The sequence below is a fragment of the Ctenopharyngodon idella genome, chromosome 13, assembly GCF_019924925.1.
Source record: "Ctenopharyngodon idella isolate HZGC_01 chromosome 13, HZGC01, whole genome shotgun sequence".
Classification (NCBI taxonomy): domain Eukaryota; kingdom Metazoa; phylum Chordata; class Actinopteri; order Cypriniformes; family Xenocyprididae; genus Ctenopharyngodon; species Ctenopharyngodon idella.
In genome coordinates, this window is record NC_067232.1 from 24,710,392 (window position 1) to 24,730,612 (window position 20,221).

The 20,221-nt window shown below is 38.0% G+C and overlaps 1 protein-coding gene across 2 annotated transcripts; it reads left to right on the forward strand.

Annotated features, from left to right (window-relative positions):
- The first annotated feature begins 580 nt into the window (after window positions 1-580).
- oga (O-GlcNAcase) lies at window positions 581-19,396 on the forward strand. 2 transcript variants are annotated; one of them, XM_051916311.1, is made up of 17 exons: window positions 581-1,271; window positions 1,489-1,540; window positions 3,476-3,573; window positions 3,669-3,799; window positions 3,897-4,068; window positions 4,179-4,277; window positions 4,364-4,648; window positions 5,684-5,842; window positions 5,939-6,564; window positions 7,513-7,687; window positions 10,161-10,214; window positions 11,552-11,637; window positions 12,604-12,708; window positions 14,660-14,751; window positions 14,848-15,040; window positions 16,530-16,689; window positions 17,724-19,396. In XM_051916311.1, the coding sequence occupies exons 1-17, from the start codon at window positions 1,112-1,114 to the stop codon at window positions 17,858-17,860; spliced, it is 2,784 nt and encodes a 927-aa protein (XP_051772271.1). In that variant the 5' UTR covers window positions 581-1,111; the 3' UTR covers window positions 17,861-19,396. The 2 variants fall into 2 exon arrangements, with proteins under 2 accessions (XP_051772271.1, XP_051772272.1); XM_051916312.1 differs by lacking the exon at window positions 10,161-10,214.
- The last annotated feature ends 825 nt before the right edge of the window (window positions 19,397-20,221 follow it).

The window sequence follows — 20,221 nt, forward strand, 5'->3', positions numbered from 1 at the left end:
AATATACCCCACCTAAATTAATTTATCTTAAAATATATCATTGTAATTTCAGCACTTTAATTTCTTTGCTTTTTTTTTTAACATAAACAAAAAGTATTCATAGCCAGACTTTAAGTGTGCCCACGTCTGCGCAGAGACTGTAGACATAAGAGATGTTCAACTTAACAAACGTCCGGTTTTACTTAAATCCACCGATTTTATTAATATAGGCTAGTCGTGTTCTATTCTTTTTATATAATTATTATGCAGACAACAATAACCTTATACATTACAATAGTTAATAAACAAGGAAAAGCACAAGATACAAAATAAAACTTTATTACAACTTCAAAAATGGGTCTTGACATTTTTATTCAATTCACTGTCAATGTCAGTAACTCAACAAATTTCGTTTTCACTAGTAAATCTACATGTATACCTATATAAGGTATCCAAAATGATTATAATGTTAATTAAATTGAATGACTGACATAAAAAAAATCTCATTCAGGCTGGACGAGAGCTCATAATATTCTCGCTGTCCCTTTAAGAGCCTCGCTAGAGATTTGTTTTCAGACTCACACAAACCGTCCTTTACTGGTTCAAACCAGTTTTCTGAGAGTGCGCAGTGAGTGTAAACAGGAAGAAGAGTGCAGCATTAAACAGTGTCGATGAACGTTACGATACATTGACATGCTCTATTTGAAGTCGCGATGCATGTGTACAGTAAGAAACTCAGGTTAAATATCGTTAATTTATGTCTAACACACACGACGTCGCGCGAGTCAACAAAAGCTCTTAGAGAAAATATCGGGTAATGCTAACTAGCGGTTCTGACAAACACATCGTTTAGAGACGAATCCCGTTCACTTGCTAGAGAGTAAGTCCAGATATAGTCCAGAAAGCTTTCATCATTGTACGTGAATGACTGTCGTGTTTGTCAACGAAAAGATCTGCAGGTAGTTCATGCAGAGAATCTGTGTAACGTTACGACTGAATTCCGCTCCCTGCCGGTGACTCAAATGGCCTACTAACCCAGTAACGGGTGACGGGTTAGTTTTCCTGCGGAAGAAAAATTTTGGCTGACGATTAGTTCGATACTTCCAACAGCTGTAATTTAGTACAATTCAAAATGGTTCAGAAAGACAAAATAATAGAGTCGTCACAGCCAGAGAATGAAGCAAATCCAGTGCCAACCGAAGCTGTTGCAGATACGCAGTGTCCGGTTGACGAGCCCAGTATCGGGGTTGAGCGAACAGGCCGAAGGAAATTCATTACCGGTGTTGTAGAGGGTGAGCAAATTTTGACAAATCCAACATAATGTGGTCAAACATCACGTATATTAAGCAGTTTAAATGGGTTATGTTGGTTACGTACACTGTTTAATTAGAAAAATTGTTATATGTGTTCTATAGTTATATATTCTTTAGGTATGCACAGATTGCATCTGTGTGTGGAATGTGTTTCGTTTGTCAAAACCGTTTGTTGCACTTATATTGTTCACCACAGGTTTCTATGGACGGCCATGGACTATGGAACAAAGGAAAGAGCTTTTCAGGAGGTATTGTGCAAGCATGCAAATAGCTTGTCCCTTTCTTATTAACATTCTCTAGTGTAGTTGTATCTGATTATTTTTATATTTTAGTACATATATTTTGTATATCTTGTCTATTGTGTATAGACGCAGGGCTGGGTAGGTTACTTTTAAAATGTATTTCACTACAGATTACAAAATACATGCATTAAAAAGTAATTTGCAACATATTTCGTTAGATTACCCAAGTTTTGTAACTTAATCTAAATACTTTAGGATACTTTGGAATACTAATATGTAGGTAACACAAAAAAAAGGTAATTGCAAGTTTTTATCTCACAAATCTGATTTTTTTATCAGAATTGCGTGATATAAAGTTGCAATTTTCCAGAAAAAAGGTCAGAATTGCGAGAAAAGATGTCACAATTGTGAGATATAAACTTGTAATTGCGAGAGTCAATTTTTTTATCATGCAATTCTGACTTTATAACTTGCAATTGTGAGTTTACATCTCCCAATTCTGACTTTATAAAACGCAATTGTGAGTTTAAATCTCGCAATTATGAGAAAAAAGTCAGAATTCAATTTAAAATGTAACTGTAATGAAATACAGTTACTCAAATTTTGTATTTGAGTATTTTGTATTTGAAATTTGTATTTGAAGTTGCATATATTTCATTACTCCCCAAACCTGTACATACATTATTTGTCTAGTTGTGTGTAGAGTTGTCAAATGTACCGACTTCGGTACAGTCGGTACTGAAATTTTAAAAATGTGACGCTTTGAGCGCTGTTTCGTAAACACCTCTGATTGGCCATTGTGTTGACGCGCTCATCGGGTATGTCTGTGATTGGCTACAATGATCAACGCATGGGAGTATTTGAAACCACACGGAAGTTTTTGAATTTGAAAGCGGGAGCGTTTGAAAGCAGGCGTCTGAAAGCAGGCGTCTATCGCCCGCGATAGACGCCTGCTTTCAAACGCTCCCGTGTGTATCTGTGTAAGCGCTTGGTTAAGAGCTTCATTCATGACTATTTACAACGTTTTTACAGCGTTGATCATTGAAGCCAATCACAGACATATCCGATGAGCTGTGAACACAATGGCCAATCAGAGGTGTTTACAAATCCGCTCAACAGCGCTCAAAACGTCACATTTTTAAAATTTCAGTACCCACAAGGTACTGAAGTCGGTACTTTTGACAGCTCTAGTAGTGTGTGTATTAGGGCTGCACGATACATCGCGATTAAACAGCACATGATTTGGCGAAGGCTGTGATTATTTTATGCGCAGCTTGTCAGAGCTGTACGGCTGTGTGATCAGTAGTAAATGCTTATCCATCTGAAAGCCAGAGGGCGCTCTTGCGCAGAAACTCCAAATATCCCCTGCCGCAGAAGTAGATAACACGCGTCATATCGCTGTAGCTGAACAAACAGGAGATTGAAATGCTTTGATTGATTAAACATGACTAATAAACACAAGACTGCCTTATTCTGTGTAAGAAGCCACATCATCTCACAGAAGGATGCTCAACTGTCGTTATGAAGTGAATTTGGAGCAAAAACGTCATTAAATGTTGTCTTTTTTTGGACAAGATGATAATAAATGATTCTCATGTCTGTAAATATGTTTGACGCATGTTGCTTTTTCAAATGTACATTATAAGCGACTCAAACTCGCAGTGCTTTCAGATGGATTAGCATTTGGAGCCATACTTCATTGACAAGCTGCGCATAAAAAAATGTATCGCAGCCTTTCCGATTTCATAATCACACTAAGTATTGCGTGTAAGTGATAAACGCATTTAAGTTCAATGTTATTTTTCGTATTGTGTGATAAATCGTGCAGCCCTAGTGTGTATTATATTATTTGTCTCTCTTGTTCTGATTCTGGTATTGACACTGTTAGACAAGTCTAAACAGCTCAAATGAAAATCATAACTTATATTTATTGTGTTTCAGGCAGCAGAAATGGGGTTTGAACACCTATCTGTATGCCCCCAAAGATGACTACAAACACAGAATGTTTTGGAGGGAAATGTACTCTGTTGAGGAAGCAGGTGATATATCAGATGTCCTTTGAAATGGTAACATTTGTTATGCTTTATATTATTTGAAATGTATGAGTGTAATTTTCTGTCTTGTTCTTTTAAAGAGCAACTCACAACTTTAATAAGTGCTGCTAAAGAGCATGGGATTGAGTTCATTTATGCCATTTCCCCTGGCCTGGACATTACATTCTCAAATCAGAAGGAAGTGTCAACACTTAAAAGGAAGTTAGACCAGGTAAGAATGAACCTAATCAGAAGCTTATACAGCTCTGATGTCAGTGTTTTTGTGACCTACATTGTATATCCTCAATTTTGGTCTGTCTTTTGTGTAGGTCTCTCATTTTGGGTGCAAGTCCTTTGCCTTACTGTTTGATGACATTGATCATAACATGTGTCCAGCTGACAAGGAGGTATTCAGCTCTTTTGCACATGCCCAAGTGTCTATCACCAATGAGATCTTCCAGTATTTGGGAGAACCTGATATATTTTTATTTTGCCCAACAGGTAAGATGATTATTATTATTTACTAACCATGCTGTTTTGTGTGATTCTCTCAAATGTATAATTTCTATATTATGCCTCGTCATAATTATTTAATGTCTCCTTGTCCTCAGAGTATTGTGGAACATTTTGTTATCCAAATGTGTCACAATCGCCTTACCTACGCACAATAGGTGAAAAGCTGCTTCCTGGTATTGAGGTGCTGTGGACAGGTAAGTTGTATTTTCATTGAGGGGACTGGAATAATAGTTTGAAGATCTCTTTTGGATATTAAAAATGCCTTTTTTGTGTTTGACAGGTCCAAAGGTAGTTTCTAAAGACATAACTGTTGAATCTATTGAAGAAGTCACGAAGATACTGAGGAGAGCTCCTGTCATCTGGGACAATATTCATGCTAATGACTATGATCAGAAGAGACTTTTCTTGGGGCCTTATAAAGGAAGGTCCACAGAGCTCATTCCTCGGCTAAAGGGAGTCCTCACCAACCCCAACTGTGAATTTGAGTCCAATTTTGTGGCCATTCACACGTTAGCCACGTGGTATAAGTCTAACATGAATGGAGTGAGAAAAGATGTTGTCATGAGTAAGTATGTCTTTATGGAAACATTGTTTTTTATAATATGTTATAAAAATGCGCAGGGTGTTTTCTTAGTCACCATGATTCTTATTTTTTATAGAATATTGCAGTGTTTATTATAAATGATTATTCATCCATGGACATCATCATCATCATCATCATTATTATTTATTTATTTATTTATTTGAATAAATACTCACAGGAGATTACAACAGTTAGCAAACAATGATCCAGTCACTTCCCTATGGACAACATTCCACCCAATTTGTTTTTGTTTTGTTTAAAAAGCTGTTTCATTCTGATATACATTACAATAGGGAAGAAAAGACAATCACAGTTTCTGTTTATTGCCAACTTTTAAATCAGCTAGAATTCAAACACAGTTAGATAATTCATAAGTAAAAATTGTAATTTATTTTTGACATTCTACAAAAAAAGTGTTTTTACTAGGTGCATATTTTTAGTTTCTCCCATATCGATAAGGGGCTGTAATTCATCAACTTTATATCACATTTGTGTATTTAAAGGGATAGTTTTTTTATTTACTCACCCTCAAGCCATCCTAGGTGGATATGACTTTCTTCTTTCAGGCGAACACAATCAGAGTTATATTAAAACATATCCTGATTCTTCCAAGCTTTATAATGGTAGGGGATGGTTCTCCTGATTTTGAAGTCCAAAAAAGTGTGTGTGTGCATCCATCCATCATAAAAGATATCAACACGGCTTCATTGGGTTAATAAATCGCTTTGCTTCAGAAGGCCTTTATTAACCCCCTGGAGTCGTTTGGATATTTTTTATGATGGATGGATGCATTTTTTGGACTTTCACCGTTTCACTTTCGCCAATCACTACCATTGTTAAGCTTGGAAGAGTCAGGATATTTTTTAATATAACTCTAATTGTGTTTGTCTGAAAGAAGATAGTCATATACACCTAGGATGGTTTGAGTGTAAATCATGGGATAGATTTCATTTTTGGGCGAACTGTCCCTTAATCTTGTCCGATCGTAGCTTCATTGCTTCTCATTTCTGTGTTTAGCGGACAGTGAAGACAGCACTGTGTCCATCCAGATAAAGCTGGAAAACGAAGGCAGTGATGAGGAGCTAGAAACAGACATCCTCTATAGCCCACAGATCGCGCTCAAGCTGGCTCTCACTGAATGGCTAAGCGAGTTTGGAGTGCCTCATCAGTACAACAGTAATTATGTCTTCTTTGTGTGATATTTTTTAACTTGATCTTAGTTGTTTTTAAGTTTGGTATCCTTTATCTTAACCTTTCTCCTCTTTGTTGCAGGTCGGCAGGTACCTCACAGTGGAACCAAAAGCACTTCTGTGGATGTTCCTGCGCTCACTTCTCCCAGCCTGGGCACTTCCACTACAGTGACTACAGTCTTCCAACAGCCCATCATGAGTCCAGCTGTGCCACTTAGCGATGAACTGCACGTGCTCGGCAAAGAAGAAGAGGTGGAGGTGGAGAAGAAGGAGTCCGATGAAGAACCCATGGAGATGGTTGTGGAGAAACACGACGAGGTGGAGGACAATAAAAATGTCAACCAGATCCTCACAGAGATTGTCAAGGCTAAGATGACAGAAGATCTCAAACCCATGGACACAGACAAAGAGAGCCTGACAGAGTCTAAGTCCCCAGAGATGTCCATTCAAGAGGACTCAGGCAGCGATATTGCACCGATGCAGACTGATGATCAACTCAATAAGGAGGTGTTTGTTCCAGGTCCCAATGAGAAACCACTGTTCGTTGCTGAGGCACTTACCCTGGAGGATTTGACCCTGCTGGCTGAACTCTTCTACCTGCCATACGAACATGGCCCAAAAGCAGTACAGATGCTAAAAGAGTTTAACTGGTTGAGAGCCAATAGCAATTATGTCAGTGTTAACTCCAAAGCAAAGGATCCAGAGAAGGTGGGACATGTTGTATTTAAAAACAAGGCTTTAATAGAAATAAATCAGTCTGGTCAATATGTAGTGCTTTTGCACAACTTGGTGTCAAACTGAACAAAAAACTCTACTTTCATGGTCATGGGATTGTAAGGGAATTTTAAAATTGCGTTTTTCTAGGCCTGAAAATGTCAAGAAGAACCATAAATTCCTATAATTAATGCACTTTTTTTGATTGCTGCTCCACACTAAAATATTTAACAGACTAAACATTGCTCTTGAGTAGAGTAAAACACAATCAGTTATATTAAAAATATACTGACTCTTCCAAGCTTTATAATGATAGTGAATGGCGCTCCTGATTTTGAAGTCTAAACAAGTGCATGCATCCATCATAAAAGATGCACACTGCTCCAGGGGGTTAATAAAGGCCTTCTGAAGCAAAGTGATGGGTTTTTTGTAAGAAAAATATCCATATTTATAACTTTATAAACTATAAAACACACTAAAATATTTAACAGACTAAACGTTGCTCTTGTGTAGAGTAAAACAACTGATTTGTGAGCTAATTGTTCTTTTGAGTGTTGAGTCAAATCTGCAAATGAACTGGATCACAAATTAATCTGAGTGATTTATTTGCAAACTTGAGTGAACTTGAATGATTTTTAATGGAAAAGTAAGGAAACAATTGTAGGTCAAAATGTATGGGAACTCTTTTTCTCTGTCATGGCCTTGTTTTGTCCATGTTGAATTCAAAAGGAAGTAAAAATGTTTGTTCAGTAGACTTTAATCAGACAAAATGGTGGCAATGCAGTAATTACTTGCACCACATGGTGGTGCCTTTATGATAAGAACAAAATACTCACTTTGTAGGTAATTACACTTTTTAAGCAGTTGCTGCAGGGCTGCATTGAAGCAGTAGACCTTTGATAGTGTGATAATAACAAGGTGGTTTGCATATGTTTCACATAGGTGACTGAATGGCAATCTAGAGCGGAAAACTTTGAGGAGATGTGCTGCTCCGTCATCCAGATGTTCACCAGACTCTCCAACTCTGCCAACAGGACCATTCTTTATGACCTGTATCCCTATATCTGGGATATAAAGAGTATCATCTCAATGGTGAAATCATTTGTTCAGTGGTTAGGTAGGTATGGCCACATATCTCTTTGCTGCCCCTCAATGTTTTTTAACCATGCTGAGCCCATGAAATGCTTAAGTCATTCAGTAGAATCCCAAACAATGAGCATTAAATCCAATAGTCACATAAAAGAATTCACATCTACACTTTAAGCATTGCACCATTTTATAGTGACATCATTAAGATTTCAGGTGCTCAAAATGCATTCCTTAACAGATGGCAGTGCATATTTTTAGACTTAAGTAAATTAATTAACACTTTCTACTCTATCATAAGACATCAGTTCTCACTCACAGTTTCCACATGAAATTTCTTGGGCGAAGTCTGCCATTTATGGGAATTAAGTCTAGTGTACAATCGCTTTTCCTTACTTATTTTCACTTTGTGTAAATACTGTTTTCCTTTACTGACTGGATGCTGTCCTCATTGCTAGTCAGTGCCTCTTCTTCAGGCCACTCTTAATTTGGTAGAATGAATTGGACGGCTGTGGTCACAGTTGCCAGGGTGGGTCCTGCTGCTTGCTGTGCATTCAGTATCATTGTGCGTTAACTTGGCAACATCTGTTGCAATCTCTTTCGATCAAGGGTGTGATCGTGAAGGAAAATAGGCCCCTTACGCCCTAGCGCGCCGCGCATGCGAACTTGAAAAGCAAGGCGGCTGTGTAAGGCTATTCTGGTGCACCATGAGCAATTACTTTATATATGATTATTTCTTTTACCATATCTGCTGTAGGGGTGCAACGGTTCAAATGACTCACGGTTCGGTTTTTATCACGGTTCTAGTGTCACGGTTTTGGTATATGCTATGTTCAGTGGGAGAAAGGACTACAGTCAAATAAACGTAAAGAAAAAAGAATAAATAATCAAACTACAAGCAACAGCACAAATAAATACAGTTGAGCAAAGATGCAAATAAAATAAACAGTGCTTTTCAGGTATCTAACAGTTTTCAGGTACAGAAATTGAATAGCTAATCAAATGTAAAACAACATTGCATATAATCTTCACTGTATAAATTAAATAAATATTAATCATTATTAATTATTAAGTTACAAAAGCTATTCACTTAAGAGCAGTGAGTGGTTTCCTTGTCTTTTGTTGTTTGATTAACATTAAAAACATACAGACAGCAGAATTATTAGGCTGCTGTCACTTTAAGACATAATCCAGTACACTGATATTGAACACATGCGTTCTTTCTCGACATAACCTACTATGTTTGCTAGGATACTCGCCAAGACGGGCTTGTTGACAATGTTTGTGTGAATTTTTCCATTCAAGCGCTAGACTTGAAAGAGAACTCAACATTTGTGCGCTGTACACGCACTTCCGTGTGCGCGCTTCGGATGAGTGCACAAATCTTCTCACAGTGCGTGCGGGTTCTCTTTCACGCCTTGCACTTAAATGTTTAAATTGGTAAAGCTTAAATCAGTTTTGTTTAAACACAGATAGCAACGTGTGCCGTTCAGGCCTCACCTGCGTAAATGACTGCTCGTATAGAGCACTCGCATTGAACAAAGTTTAGGGGAGGCCAGAATGCATATCCATCGACAGAAACATACATTAGCCTAAATCTTTTATAAATCTCTTTTATAGATGCATACCGAACCGTGTGTGGAGAACGGTACAGTTGAATTTTTTTACCGAGAACCGTTACACCCCTAATCTGCTGATTATGTGCATTACAGGAAGATACTCCACAAACAACCTCAGCGTATGCTTTACTCTAACTGAACTGGTCTGGTCAGAAAACACTTGTGATACTATATTCCAGTGAACTGTACACAGTTCTCATGATCCTAAATTCATTTGTGCAGTCAGGGTCTCTCATGAGCGAAACGCTCGGGTCATTAGCCAGCCCTTGATTTACGATGATTTTATTGAGAGACCCGTCACTTACTGAGAATGCCCATGTTTGTTATCCATATAGCTGCTGGGCATCGCTACAGTGCAGTTAGAGTAATGGATTCTGTTCTAAATGAGGTTTTTGTTGGAAGTTGGTTGAGTAATTATAGCACCAGCATGGCCTGGGTTACCTTGGTAACCACATTTTATTCACAGGTTTCTGTCCAGCTTTATAACAAAGCAACACAGCAGGCAGCAACCAAAACTGGCATGCCACACCTAAGTTGTTAGCTGATGGAGGGGAAACTCAAGTGTATAGTATGCTGCACTAATGAGTGTGTTCTATAGAACTGGAATCAAACTTTTGATTTGTTTTCTTAGAAAACCCCATTAAGGCTTCTCTTTATGTGAGAACATGCCCTTTGAACAAATGTGATGTTGATTTACCTGTGCCCTTAATGTAAATTTATTAGGTTTATGTGCGGCCTGTGTTTGCACGGGCAGTCCAAATCCCAGTGCATTTCCAGCCAGCCTAAAAGCAGTGCGGATAGCATTCAGTCAGCGGCTCACTGCTGTTGTGCTGAGATCACTTACTAATGAGCTCTTGTATTGTCTTTTCCCTTCGTTATGTACAGATGGAAGAATCCTCAGCACAAGTTTCTACTGCTATTGGATGGAGAGTGCCCGATGTATGCACAGTGCTGCGATTATCATTTTCTTTTCCGGGTTTTATAGATATATTTTCTTTTTCGTTATGTGCCCAAATGATTTTAATTTCTTTCAATGTCTCAGGAAAGGAAAGGTTTTTGAATGAAGTCACATTTGCGCAGCGATAGCTCAAGTTTTAGGTGTTAACCCCCCAATTCTTTTCTCTGGCAGCTCTAACATGGTTTTTGTTTCTATCAGTAGGCCCAATTGAAATGGCTCAGACCAGCTTAACCACACCGTCTTAGGGGAAAATTGATACTCTTGCCTGATCTAAACACCTCTATAATGAGAATAATAAGAATATTCAGTTAACAAAAGTATAATTTTCTGGATAAATAAAATAAAAAAAAAAAACAGTAAATGAAGTGATAAAATTCCCCTCAGATGGTGTGTGTGCAGTGTGTCCTGCCATTTCACCACAGGATGTGTTAGTATGATCAAATTGATTGAAAACGGGGGAACTTTGTCTCCTGGATCTGCGCTGCATTTGTCTTGTTACATGACACTGAGTCCTCATCCCCTCACATTGGTACTGCTTTTTAGAAACGAATGGGTTTCAAATTGCTACATAAAGCTTGTGTCTGCTTAATGGCGATTTAAAAAGTGCCCGATTTTATCGTAGTTATCAGGAGCAAATAGGCATAGTGACTGGAAAGATTCAGTTGTTGCAGACTCTTGAATTGGTGGTTCTTTTGTGACTTGCCCAAGTAAAACAAAAAACTTTCAATGGATGAAAGAAAGCGGCCAAAGTGGTGGCTGATGAACAATGCTCGATAGTCATGTGACAAGGCAGATAGGTCTAAATGTGACTTCAGATGAAGGTTAGAATTCAGAGGGCTTAAACAGCTGAAGCTTATTTAGTACCAGCGAGCGAACTGATGACGTATAACCAACAAAATCCCCAAACAGGCTGTTGTAGGAAAAGCGCTACAGCTAGTAATTCTTGAATGTCTCGAAACAGACAGAAACGTTGAGCTGAAGAGCTAGTATCATTCTTTATCCTAGACTGAACCTCACTTATACCTCCTTGAGGATCATGTGAAAAACAAATTGTTTCAGTAATGTTCCCAAATCTGACACTGCAGTCAGTGTAAGCCCTCTGTCATCGTAAGCTTAAGCTGCTTGAGCCCTAGGGAGAAGATATCCACGCTTTTCACTGTTGTTAATCTTGAGGCGTTTTCCAATACGAATGTAGTATTTACATTTATTTTCAATTGAGTTATTTGGAAATAAGACACCTCTACCCTATACCCCTTCCCCCTCATTATGCCAGAAAGCCCCTCATATAATGTTTTCCGCTTGGATCTGATCTCAACAGGGTGTCGTAGTCAGTCGTCAGCACAGTTCTTAAGTGGCGACCAAGAGCCCTGGGCCTTTAGGGGCGGTCTAGCAGGAGAGTTCCAGGTATCCAATATTGAATTACCAGCAAAATGTTACACGAAGATATATTTTCGTTTGTTTTAGATGTTGGTGTGGTTGCAAAACGCTACGGGTTGGTCTGTTTAAGGTGAGCTGTCAGCAGCTGCATTGAAAAACAAAGGGGGGCTTTTTTTTGAAGTGTCAACTGAAACGGTCAAACGGCGACCTGTCAGGTCCGGTGTTTGGGGTGATGGTGTTTTCTAACCCAGCCTAAATTTGGATTTCTTTCAGCAACTGCCCAAATGAGATGCTGCTTTTCCCCTTGCGCTCGCGACAGCGCAGCATGGCTAGGTTTTATTTTATGACATCTTGTTTCTTTGCAGGAAACAGCGCAAAAATTATTTCCACATTCTGTCTGCGCTTGCGTCCACAACACTGCGCTCGCGTGTGCGACTGCGAGTCTGCCTACTCAAAGCTCCATGAACAAAGCATTACTAATCCATAACCTCAACATCCTAATAATCTTAAAATAATTCAGTAATCTTGAATGGTCTGTCATGGAAAATATGTCATGTTTTAAGTTGAAAATTTTTGGTCATGGAGTTTTGCTCTGCGCTCTAGCATCATTCCTTTTCTCTACAGGAAGTTCTCGCGCAGCGAAAAAGAGCGGGAAAGGAGCATCTCCTTTAGCCAGTTAAGCCTTTCTCAGACCAAGCCTGCGCACTTTTGTTTCATTTTGGTTTCTCTCAGAAAAAAAAGGTGGAAAATGATTGTCAATGGTACGTATCTTAATATGATGTTTACATGCTCTTGCTGGAAACTGACCAACCAGAGAAGCCAGTTTACTTGTGAAGGCATTTATTTCCATGCCGGTATTAGGCGCATTCTTGCTCAGCTCCTGTGTGAGGTTGGTTCAGCTTGAGCAGGTAAACTCGTGCTGAAGTTTCAGTAGCAGTGCAGTCACATGGAAAAGTACTAAACTATTATATACTTTTGCTTTGGTCTCCGCAGAGACTGTTGCCAATTGATGGGGCAAATGATCTTTTCTACCAGCCACCACCATCAATGCCTACTTCCAAAATCTATTCCATAAGGCCATACTTTCCCAAAGACGAGGTAGGTTTTGGCCTTTATTTTGTACTTAAATTTTGGTGTAGAATTTTACAAAATACTAGTCACCAGGGTAGGGTTGAACCATCTTTTCATAAGGTCTTAAATTGAAACGTAAAGTACACTAGTAAAGTACTAACTAGTTTGTAACTTACTGTACTTAATTTGGTTGCACCATCTTAAAGCAGAACGTAGCTAGTAGTTTGTAAACTCTCCATAGAGTAATCGCATAGTTGCATAATATGCCATTTGCCTTCAGTGATCCAATAACAGCTTTCAAATTTGTGAGCAGAAGGTATTAAATTTAGTTTTATCTTGATATGGTTGATTTATTTTGTCTCACGTAACTAATAGTAAATGTATGTTTCCACTGATACTTAATCATGAAATAGTACAATAGGCGTTTTTATGTGTAAACAGCATTCAGAAACTGTATTTGAAATTAAAGGGTTCACCCAAAAATGAAATTTCTGTCATTAAGTACTCTCTCATGTAGTTCCACATCCGTAAGGCCTTCGTTTATCTTCGGAACACAAATTAAGATATTCTTGATGAAATCCAAGAGGTTTTTTTTTATCCCCAATAGAAAGCAACGCAATTACTGCCATTCAAGGTCCAGGAAAGTACTAAAGACATCGTTTAAATTGTCAATGTGACTACAGTGGTTCAACCTTAATGTTATGAAGCAACGAAAATACTTTTTGTGCGCAAAAACAAAACAAAAATAACGACTTCATGCAACAAATTCTTCTCTACCCTGTCAGACTCGTACGCAGTTGACATAATGAATGCAATTCAGCGCTTCCATGTTTACAGCTGAACGCCGGCTCAGTATTGGCCGATGCTGTTCACGAGCGCAGCACGACGCATGCGTGTTTATGTAAACATTGTGTGTATTTGACAGTTTAGGTGCAATTAGACATGAAAGATAGCTTAGTTCAGTACTCACTCGCTGTTTGACAGGCTTTTAGTGTGTGCGCGCTTGGGGTGTATGCGCTCAGAAAAGCGTATATCGGATATAAAATGTTAACCGGGAAGGCTTAAACGCATGCAAATAATAAACTTTAGTGATTGTGAATAACTGCAATGTCCCATGAGAGTAAGCCTACGTCTGCATTAACATTGATTGAAATTTTTTTGAATGAGGCATTTATATAGCGCTTTCATATGTACTACTGTACACCCAAAGCGCTTTACAATCATATCAGGGGTCTCTCCTCATCCACCACCAGTGTGCAGCATCCACTTGGATGATGCGATGGCAGCCACAGTACAACGACACCAATGCGCTCACCACACACCAGCTGTAGGTGGAGAGGAGAGTGAGTGATAAACATTGACAGTATCGTAGTATCGATACTACGATATATCTTCAAAAGCAGATCACGGAGGCATCGTTTAATTCACAATCAAAAACCGTGACATCGCACAACCCTAGGAAAAATGTTAGCTTATTGATGTAATTCAATTAATCTGCTGTTTTATTCCAACCGTTACACCTGGTCGCAGACTTATGTAGTTTATATGTTGTTACTTTTCAACTAAGTTTTATGGCACAACACAAAATTATTTAGAAATGCTTAATTTGTTACTTAGTGAAGTTGCGATGAAAAGAGGTACTGAGTTGTAACTTGCGCACAGCTGGTGCAGCCGACCCAAGGAATATCAATTTTGTGCTTTATGTTGAGGGCATGGCTTGTCTACGGCAAGCTGTCTGTAGTATGAAAACTCTGTAGATGATCTCTGTCTAAATAAAACGTTGCTGTTGGCTGCTTGAATTCCCAGCTGAGGTGTCCCAGTTTATTCGTGCTTTTAGGTTTTATTTGCAGCACATCTGAAGCATTCTGCTGAAACAGCAGTCTGGTCCACCTGTTAGTCTTTAGTAGGTTCACATTTTGTGGAAGGAGAGCTGTCAGATGCCTTCTCACACTGCATCTTTCTCACTTTCTGCCCTCAGTCTGCCATCTATAAGATCTGCAAGGAGATGTTCACTGAGAGCTGTGATGGCATTTCTTTCCCAGATGAGTCACCGGACCTTATTGGAGACAGGTGAAGTTTGAGCTTCCACTTTGTTTAGTCACTTTAATGTGTTATGCATGCTTTATTAATAACGTGAACTTTGTACCATCATCTTCATCATTGCAGGTTAGTGGGAGGTTTTCTGACGCTCAGCCCAGACTATGGCTTTGTGCTTGAGGATGAAGAAGGTATCTGCGGCTATGCTCTGGGCACTGTGGATGTCAAACCTTTTGTGAAGAAATGCCAGATGAGTTGGATTCCGTTCATGCAGGAGAAATACAACAAGCCAGACACGGAGAAGGACCTGTCAGAGGCCGAGGTTTGCATGTCATGTCATTTCTTTTACATCAAATTCATCCTTTAAAAGCCTGGCATATGAAATAATAGTGCAAAAAAAATATATATATATATTTTTAAATGGAACTGTTTTTTGAACCTTCAGACAAAATGTAAAAAAAAGTTTGCATGTGCTTTTTTGTTATTGAGTATCTGGCTCATGAAGTATGATATTGTAAAGAATATGCAGCTCATACTCAAAAGAGAAAAAAAAAGTTTTATTCAGAGGCCCAAAAGGAGAAAAAAAAAAATTACATAGCCAGAAAGAAAGATCAAATTCTGATAGCTTGTAAAGGCCCTGATATACTTCAAATGAAATCGAAGAACGAACTGATGTGACGTCATTTCGAACAAAATCAGGCCAAAACGAGGTTCGTTTTGGGAGTTCAAAGTTGTTTGTCAAAGCGAACTCTCAGGAAAAGTTTGCTCTAGCCAGGGTTGCCAGGTTTTCACAACAAAACCCGTCCAATTACTACTCAAAACTAGCGTTCCGGGGGGGTCCTCCAGTAAAATACGCTTTTTGGCGGGATTCCCCTGGTAAAATTTGCATTTCGGGGGGCTAAATATCATGTTATTTGGGGTCACTTCAACCCGCGGCAACAGTGTTAAAGATTGGCAACACTGGCTTCAGCTGCAAAACACCTTCGTACTACCATTGGTCCATGACGATAACGTAATAGGAGGCTCTGCTTGCTTTCACGCGAAACTCTTCTCTGACTCATTCCGTCTGTTTGAGTCCGTCGAGGTAAGATTTCCGCAGGTGAAAACATGAACTTAAACTTCATGGTAGAAAATGAAGTTGTGCTTCTGATGAAATGAGGCACTGTTGCTACTGTAAAGCTGCTTGCTTTTAAGTAATCCATTTAAATAAAATGCCATATAAATAAATGTGACGTGACTTTACTGGAGCGCTAATTTGCAGAGCTTGTGCTAACATACCCATGTTGTTATGATCAGATGCTTTTCTTATTCTTTCTATAAAAAAATGCTTGCCGTTTTCTCTTTTTTTTTATTTTTTTATTTTTTATTTTTTGTTACTGAGAGGAAAGCGCACAGCACATATTTACATATCCATCTAAATGCTGCTCTCAGCAGTGTGGGCGGCGCCAGATGTTCGACAACAGTATCGCTGCTCACGTATTTCGAACTTCGTTTTACCCCTAATATTTACCCTCTAGTATGTCGGGGCCTTAATGTAAATCGGTGATATTTTATAACTGTATAGCAGACTACTTGGATAAAATGCATAGAAATATCAGTTGTCACTCTATATCGCCCAGTAATACATCATAGTAAGATGACATTTAAATGCTTTAAGCTCTGTTTTCATTGTGGTGGGCAAAACAAATGATGCAATATAATATGTAAAACATATTCTTAGAAATTTGCATATCAAATATGATACAGTAGGCTTTATGAGGTAAAAAGGTTTAGAACATGTTTATGGCAACTTCAGTCTTTTTTCCCTATAGAAAATGATGCTAAGTTTCCATGAGGAGGAGGAGGTTTTGCCAGAATCGTTCCTCAGTAACTTCCCATCACTCATTAAAGTGGACATTCACGCAAAGGTTACTGACCCCAGTGTAGCTAAAAGCATGATGGGATGTCTCCTCTCATCGCTGAAAGCTAATGGTAGGTAGAGTTATGTTGTGTGTCATGAACAGTGTCCGTTATACATGATGCTATTATTCATTGCTATAGTAATAAAATTATTACACAGTAATTAGTCAGTAATTACTTAAGTAATTGTACAGTAAAGCTGCTTTTTATCTCTGTGTGGTCTTCCCCCTCTCACCACATTTTACTTTAACTTTAATCAGCAGAACAATGTTTATATTTCATAAATTTCAGATGCTGTCATTAAAGGATTAGTTGACTTCAGAATTAAAATTTCCTGATAATTTACTCACCCCCATGTCATCCAAGATGTTTGTCTTTCTTTCTTCAGTTGAAAAGAAATTAAGGTTTTTGAGGAAAACATTCCAGGATTTTTCTCCATATAGTGGACTTAAACAGGGACCAATGGATTGAGTCCAAATGTCAGTTTCAGTGCAGCTTCAAAGGGCTCTACATGATCCCAGACGAGGAATAAGGGTCTTATCTAGAGAAACGATCTGTCATTTTCTAAAAAAAAAAATTATACTTTTTAACCACAAATGCTCTTCTTGCACTGCTCTGCGATGCGCCACGCATTATGTAATCATGTTAGAAAGGTCACGCATGACGGTAGTACCGCAGTAGGGTGAAAAACTCCATCTCATTTTCTCCTCCAACTTCAAAATTGTCCAACATTGTTGTTTGACCTTTCTTTTTTTAAAGGGCGTTTGATTTAGACGTTCGCTTTGTAAACACTTGCTCGGTACTTTTGCCTACGTCACGCGTGCAATTTGGACCTTCAACCCGTTGGTTACCGTTGAAGTCCACTATATGGAGAAAAATCCTGGGAAAGTTTTCCTCAAAAACCTGAATTTCTTTTCGACTGAAGAAAGAAAGACATAAACATCTTGAATGACATGGGGGTGAGTAAATGATCAGGAAATTTTAATTCTGAAGTGAACTAATCCTTTAAAGAGGGACGATCTTTGCTGTTAGAGGACATGAAAAGCTGCAGTGATTTTATTGAATGCTTTGTTTGATAAACACATCTTTTCCTCCTCGTTCATCAGGCTCACATGGTGCTTTCTGTGAGGTCCGGCAGATGGACAAAAGGATGTTGGACTTTTATAGCAAACTGGGCTGCTTTGAAGTGGCCAAAATGGAGGGATTCCCAAAAGACGTTATTATAATGGGGAGGAGTCTGTGAATCTGAGCCGCCTAGAAGAAAAATCGCACAGAAAGAGCCTCCTAGAAAGTGCACAAAGCTTTGGCCCACATTTTAAGGCCCCAACTCGCTACCTGTTCATGTAAATATCACATGTTTTGTAATAGCAACCCTGTAACGGTAGCTTAATTCACATCATTATGCCGAATGCACTTCTAGAATTTTAGGTGCTGTTCATTCACTTTGCCAGTGTGTGGTGGATGATCAAGAGTTTGAACGTGAGTGTGCACATATGGAAATGGAAGAAGAAGTGAGTCTGTAAGAGTGATTCAGGACGCATGACTTACTTTCACTTTTTTCCGGTAGACAGATTGCTTGAGTTGGCCAAGTGCCATTGAACCTACTAAATCTCTTAGATGAGGCCGAGTTGCAGTTTGTGTTCAGCATATGTGCATGTTTAAGTTAATGTCTAGATTCTCCAGACAAAAAACTTGCCATGACTTGATAAGAGATCTTCACTTTACGGTTTTTAATAGTTAATTTCAGTGCTTTACAGTGTTCAAAGCAATAATCCAGAAGGACTTCTTAAAAGTCAGGGTTTGTGTTATTGCTTTTCAGGACATTGTAATAAATTCTGCAGTTTTCCAGGTTCAAACCGTGTCGGTGAGCTCATATGGAGAATGCAGCAGGCTAAAGCGATCCTTTGAGGTTTGGGATGCTTTAGAAAAGGACTGAACTGAACTTTGAGCGGGCAGAAGTAAATACAGTTAAACCATAATGTTCATTGTCTTTCAGAACTGCATGGGATACGTTTGTGTAAGCCTTTAGCATGTGTATCTTTTAACGATACATGTTTCATTTTGTACAAAAATGCCTTTTGGCTCTTGCCCTTCTCTAATATATTTGAGGGTAATGAAAAAATACTTTCCTACACTTCTGCCTTTGTTTAAAGTGGTGAATTACACATTTCTGAGACATAACAGGGTTACATTATAATTCTGTGTTTACAAAAAAAGTACAATTTGTAGCTTAAACCTCAAGACCAATGCCCTGCACAAGAACAGAAGGTAAATTAAAACTAATGAAAAAAAAAAAAAAAGTTAAGGTACATTAATGAATTATCTTTAACACACTTGAGATGCTTTTTCTGTTGCCTGAGGAGAATGATAACAGCCATTGCCTGTTCTTAATGCCTCTTTGTTAACATGTTTAAAAGCCCCGGTTAAATTTGTGTTTCTCTGAAATCCACTGTAAAGATGCAAGCCAATGTAACGATTGTTTCCCTGAATGTATGTACAACATAAACTGTTTATTCTGTCTCTATTCCCCTTTTTTTTTAACCAAAAGTACAGACAGATTTTTTTTTTTTTCTTTGTATTTGTTGTGCTGTATCCTGAAAAACTAGATTGAGCACAAAAGTCTCACAGATTCCCATATGTAATGTTTAAAATAATGCCTGTGTAAAAGAAAAACGTAAATACTGTGCATGTGATGGGCAGTTTTTCACTTTTTTCTTCACCCCATTTAAAGGAATTTGTACCAAAAAAAAAAAAAAAAAAATGCTATTCTTTATCTCCATGGCTTGTTGCTTGGATCATTTTATTTTGGTTGATAACACAATGTAAAGGGCTTTTTTTTTTTTTTTTTTTTTTTTTTTTTTTTTTTTTTAAAGGACATATACAATGCATACATTTAAAAAGATGAAGACCTTTCTGTATTTTGATGTATTATGATAATGTATATGTAATATAGTTGTAATTTCTGTAAGGGTTGTATGTAATTAAGATGGTTATTAAAATGTTAAATAGAAAAATCTGTGGTCAGTGAGTGAAACGAAAAATGCTTTTTAGACGCACAATTGCCACCCCTGGTGAACACTCTTATTTCTGTCTAACAAATCTTACCAAAGTCTTCAGGATAACTTAGAAAAGACTTTGGTAAGATTTGTTTGTGTTTCAGGTGTGTTTGATCAGCACTGCAGGACAGTGGGCCTCCAGGAGCAGGGTTCTACCATAAAATGAGCTGTGTGAAACTCTGCAAGAAAATATCTAGTCAAAAATCCAAAGCTGTAGTCAACAAAATGTAATATCAGTTTTACATGTGAATATCCTCCTGGGACCCAGAAAAAAGTTTTTTGAATTTAATATTTTGTTTTACATCATTACATTGTTTAGAGCATAAGAAAAAAATGGAAAAATAACATTTTTGAAAAAATTATATTTTATTCATATTTTATGCTATGTCCTCTGTAGTGGACAGCAGGACTAAGTTGTTTAAAAAATAAAATGACAATAAATTACATGTATAATTATTCACCAATCAATTTTTAGGTTTCAGGATTTTTTTTTTTAAACTAAATTTTGTTTAAAGATGATTCTCAACTATGTTATGAAAGGTAGTACG

Excerpts from the sequence above, each read along its gene's own strand:
- oga (XM_051916311.1), top strand. The coding sequence starts at position 1,112 with ATGGTTCAGAAAGACAAAATAATAGAGTCGTCACAGCCAGAGAATGAA. Across the intron at positions 4,278-4,363 it reads TATTGAGGTGCTGTGGACAG|GTCCAAAGGTAGTTTCTAAA; the intron begins GTAAGTTGTATT and ends TGTGTTTGACAG. Across the intron at positions 4,649-5,683 it reads GAGAAAAGATGTTGTCATGA|CGGACAGTGAAGACAGCACT; the intron begins GTAAGTATGTCT and ends TTCTGTGTTTAG.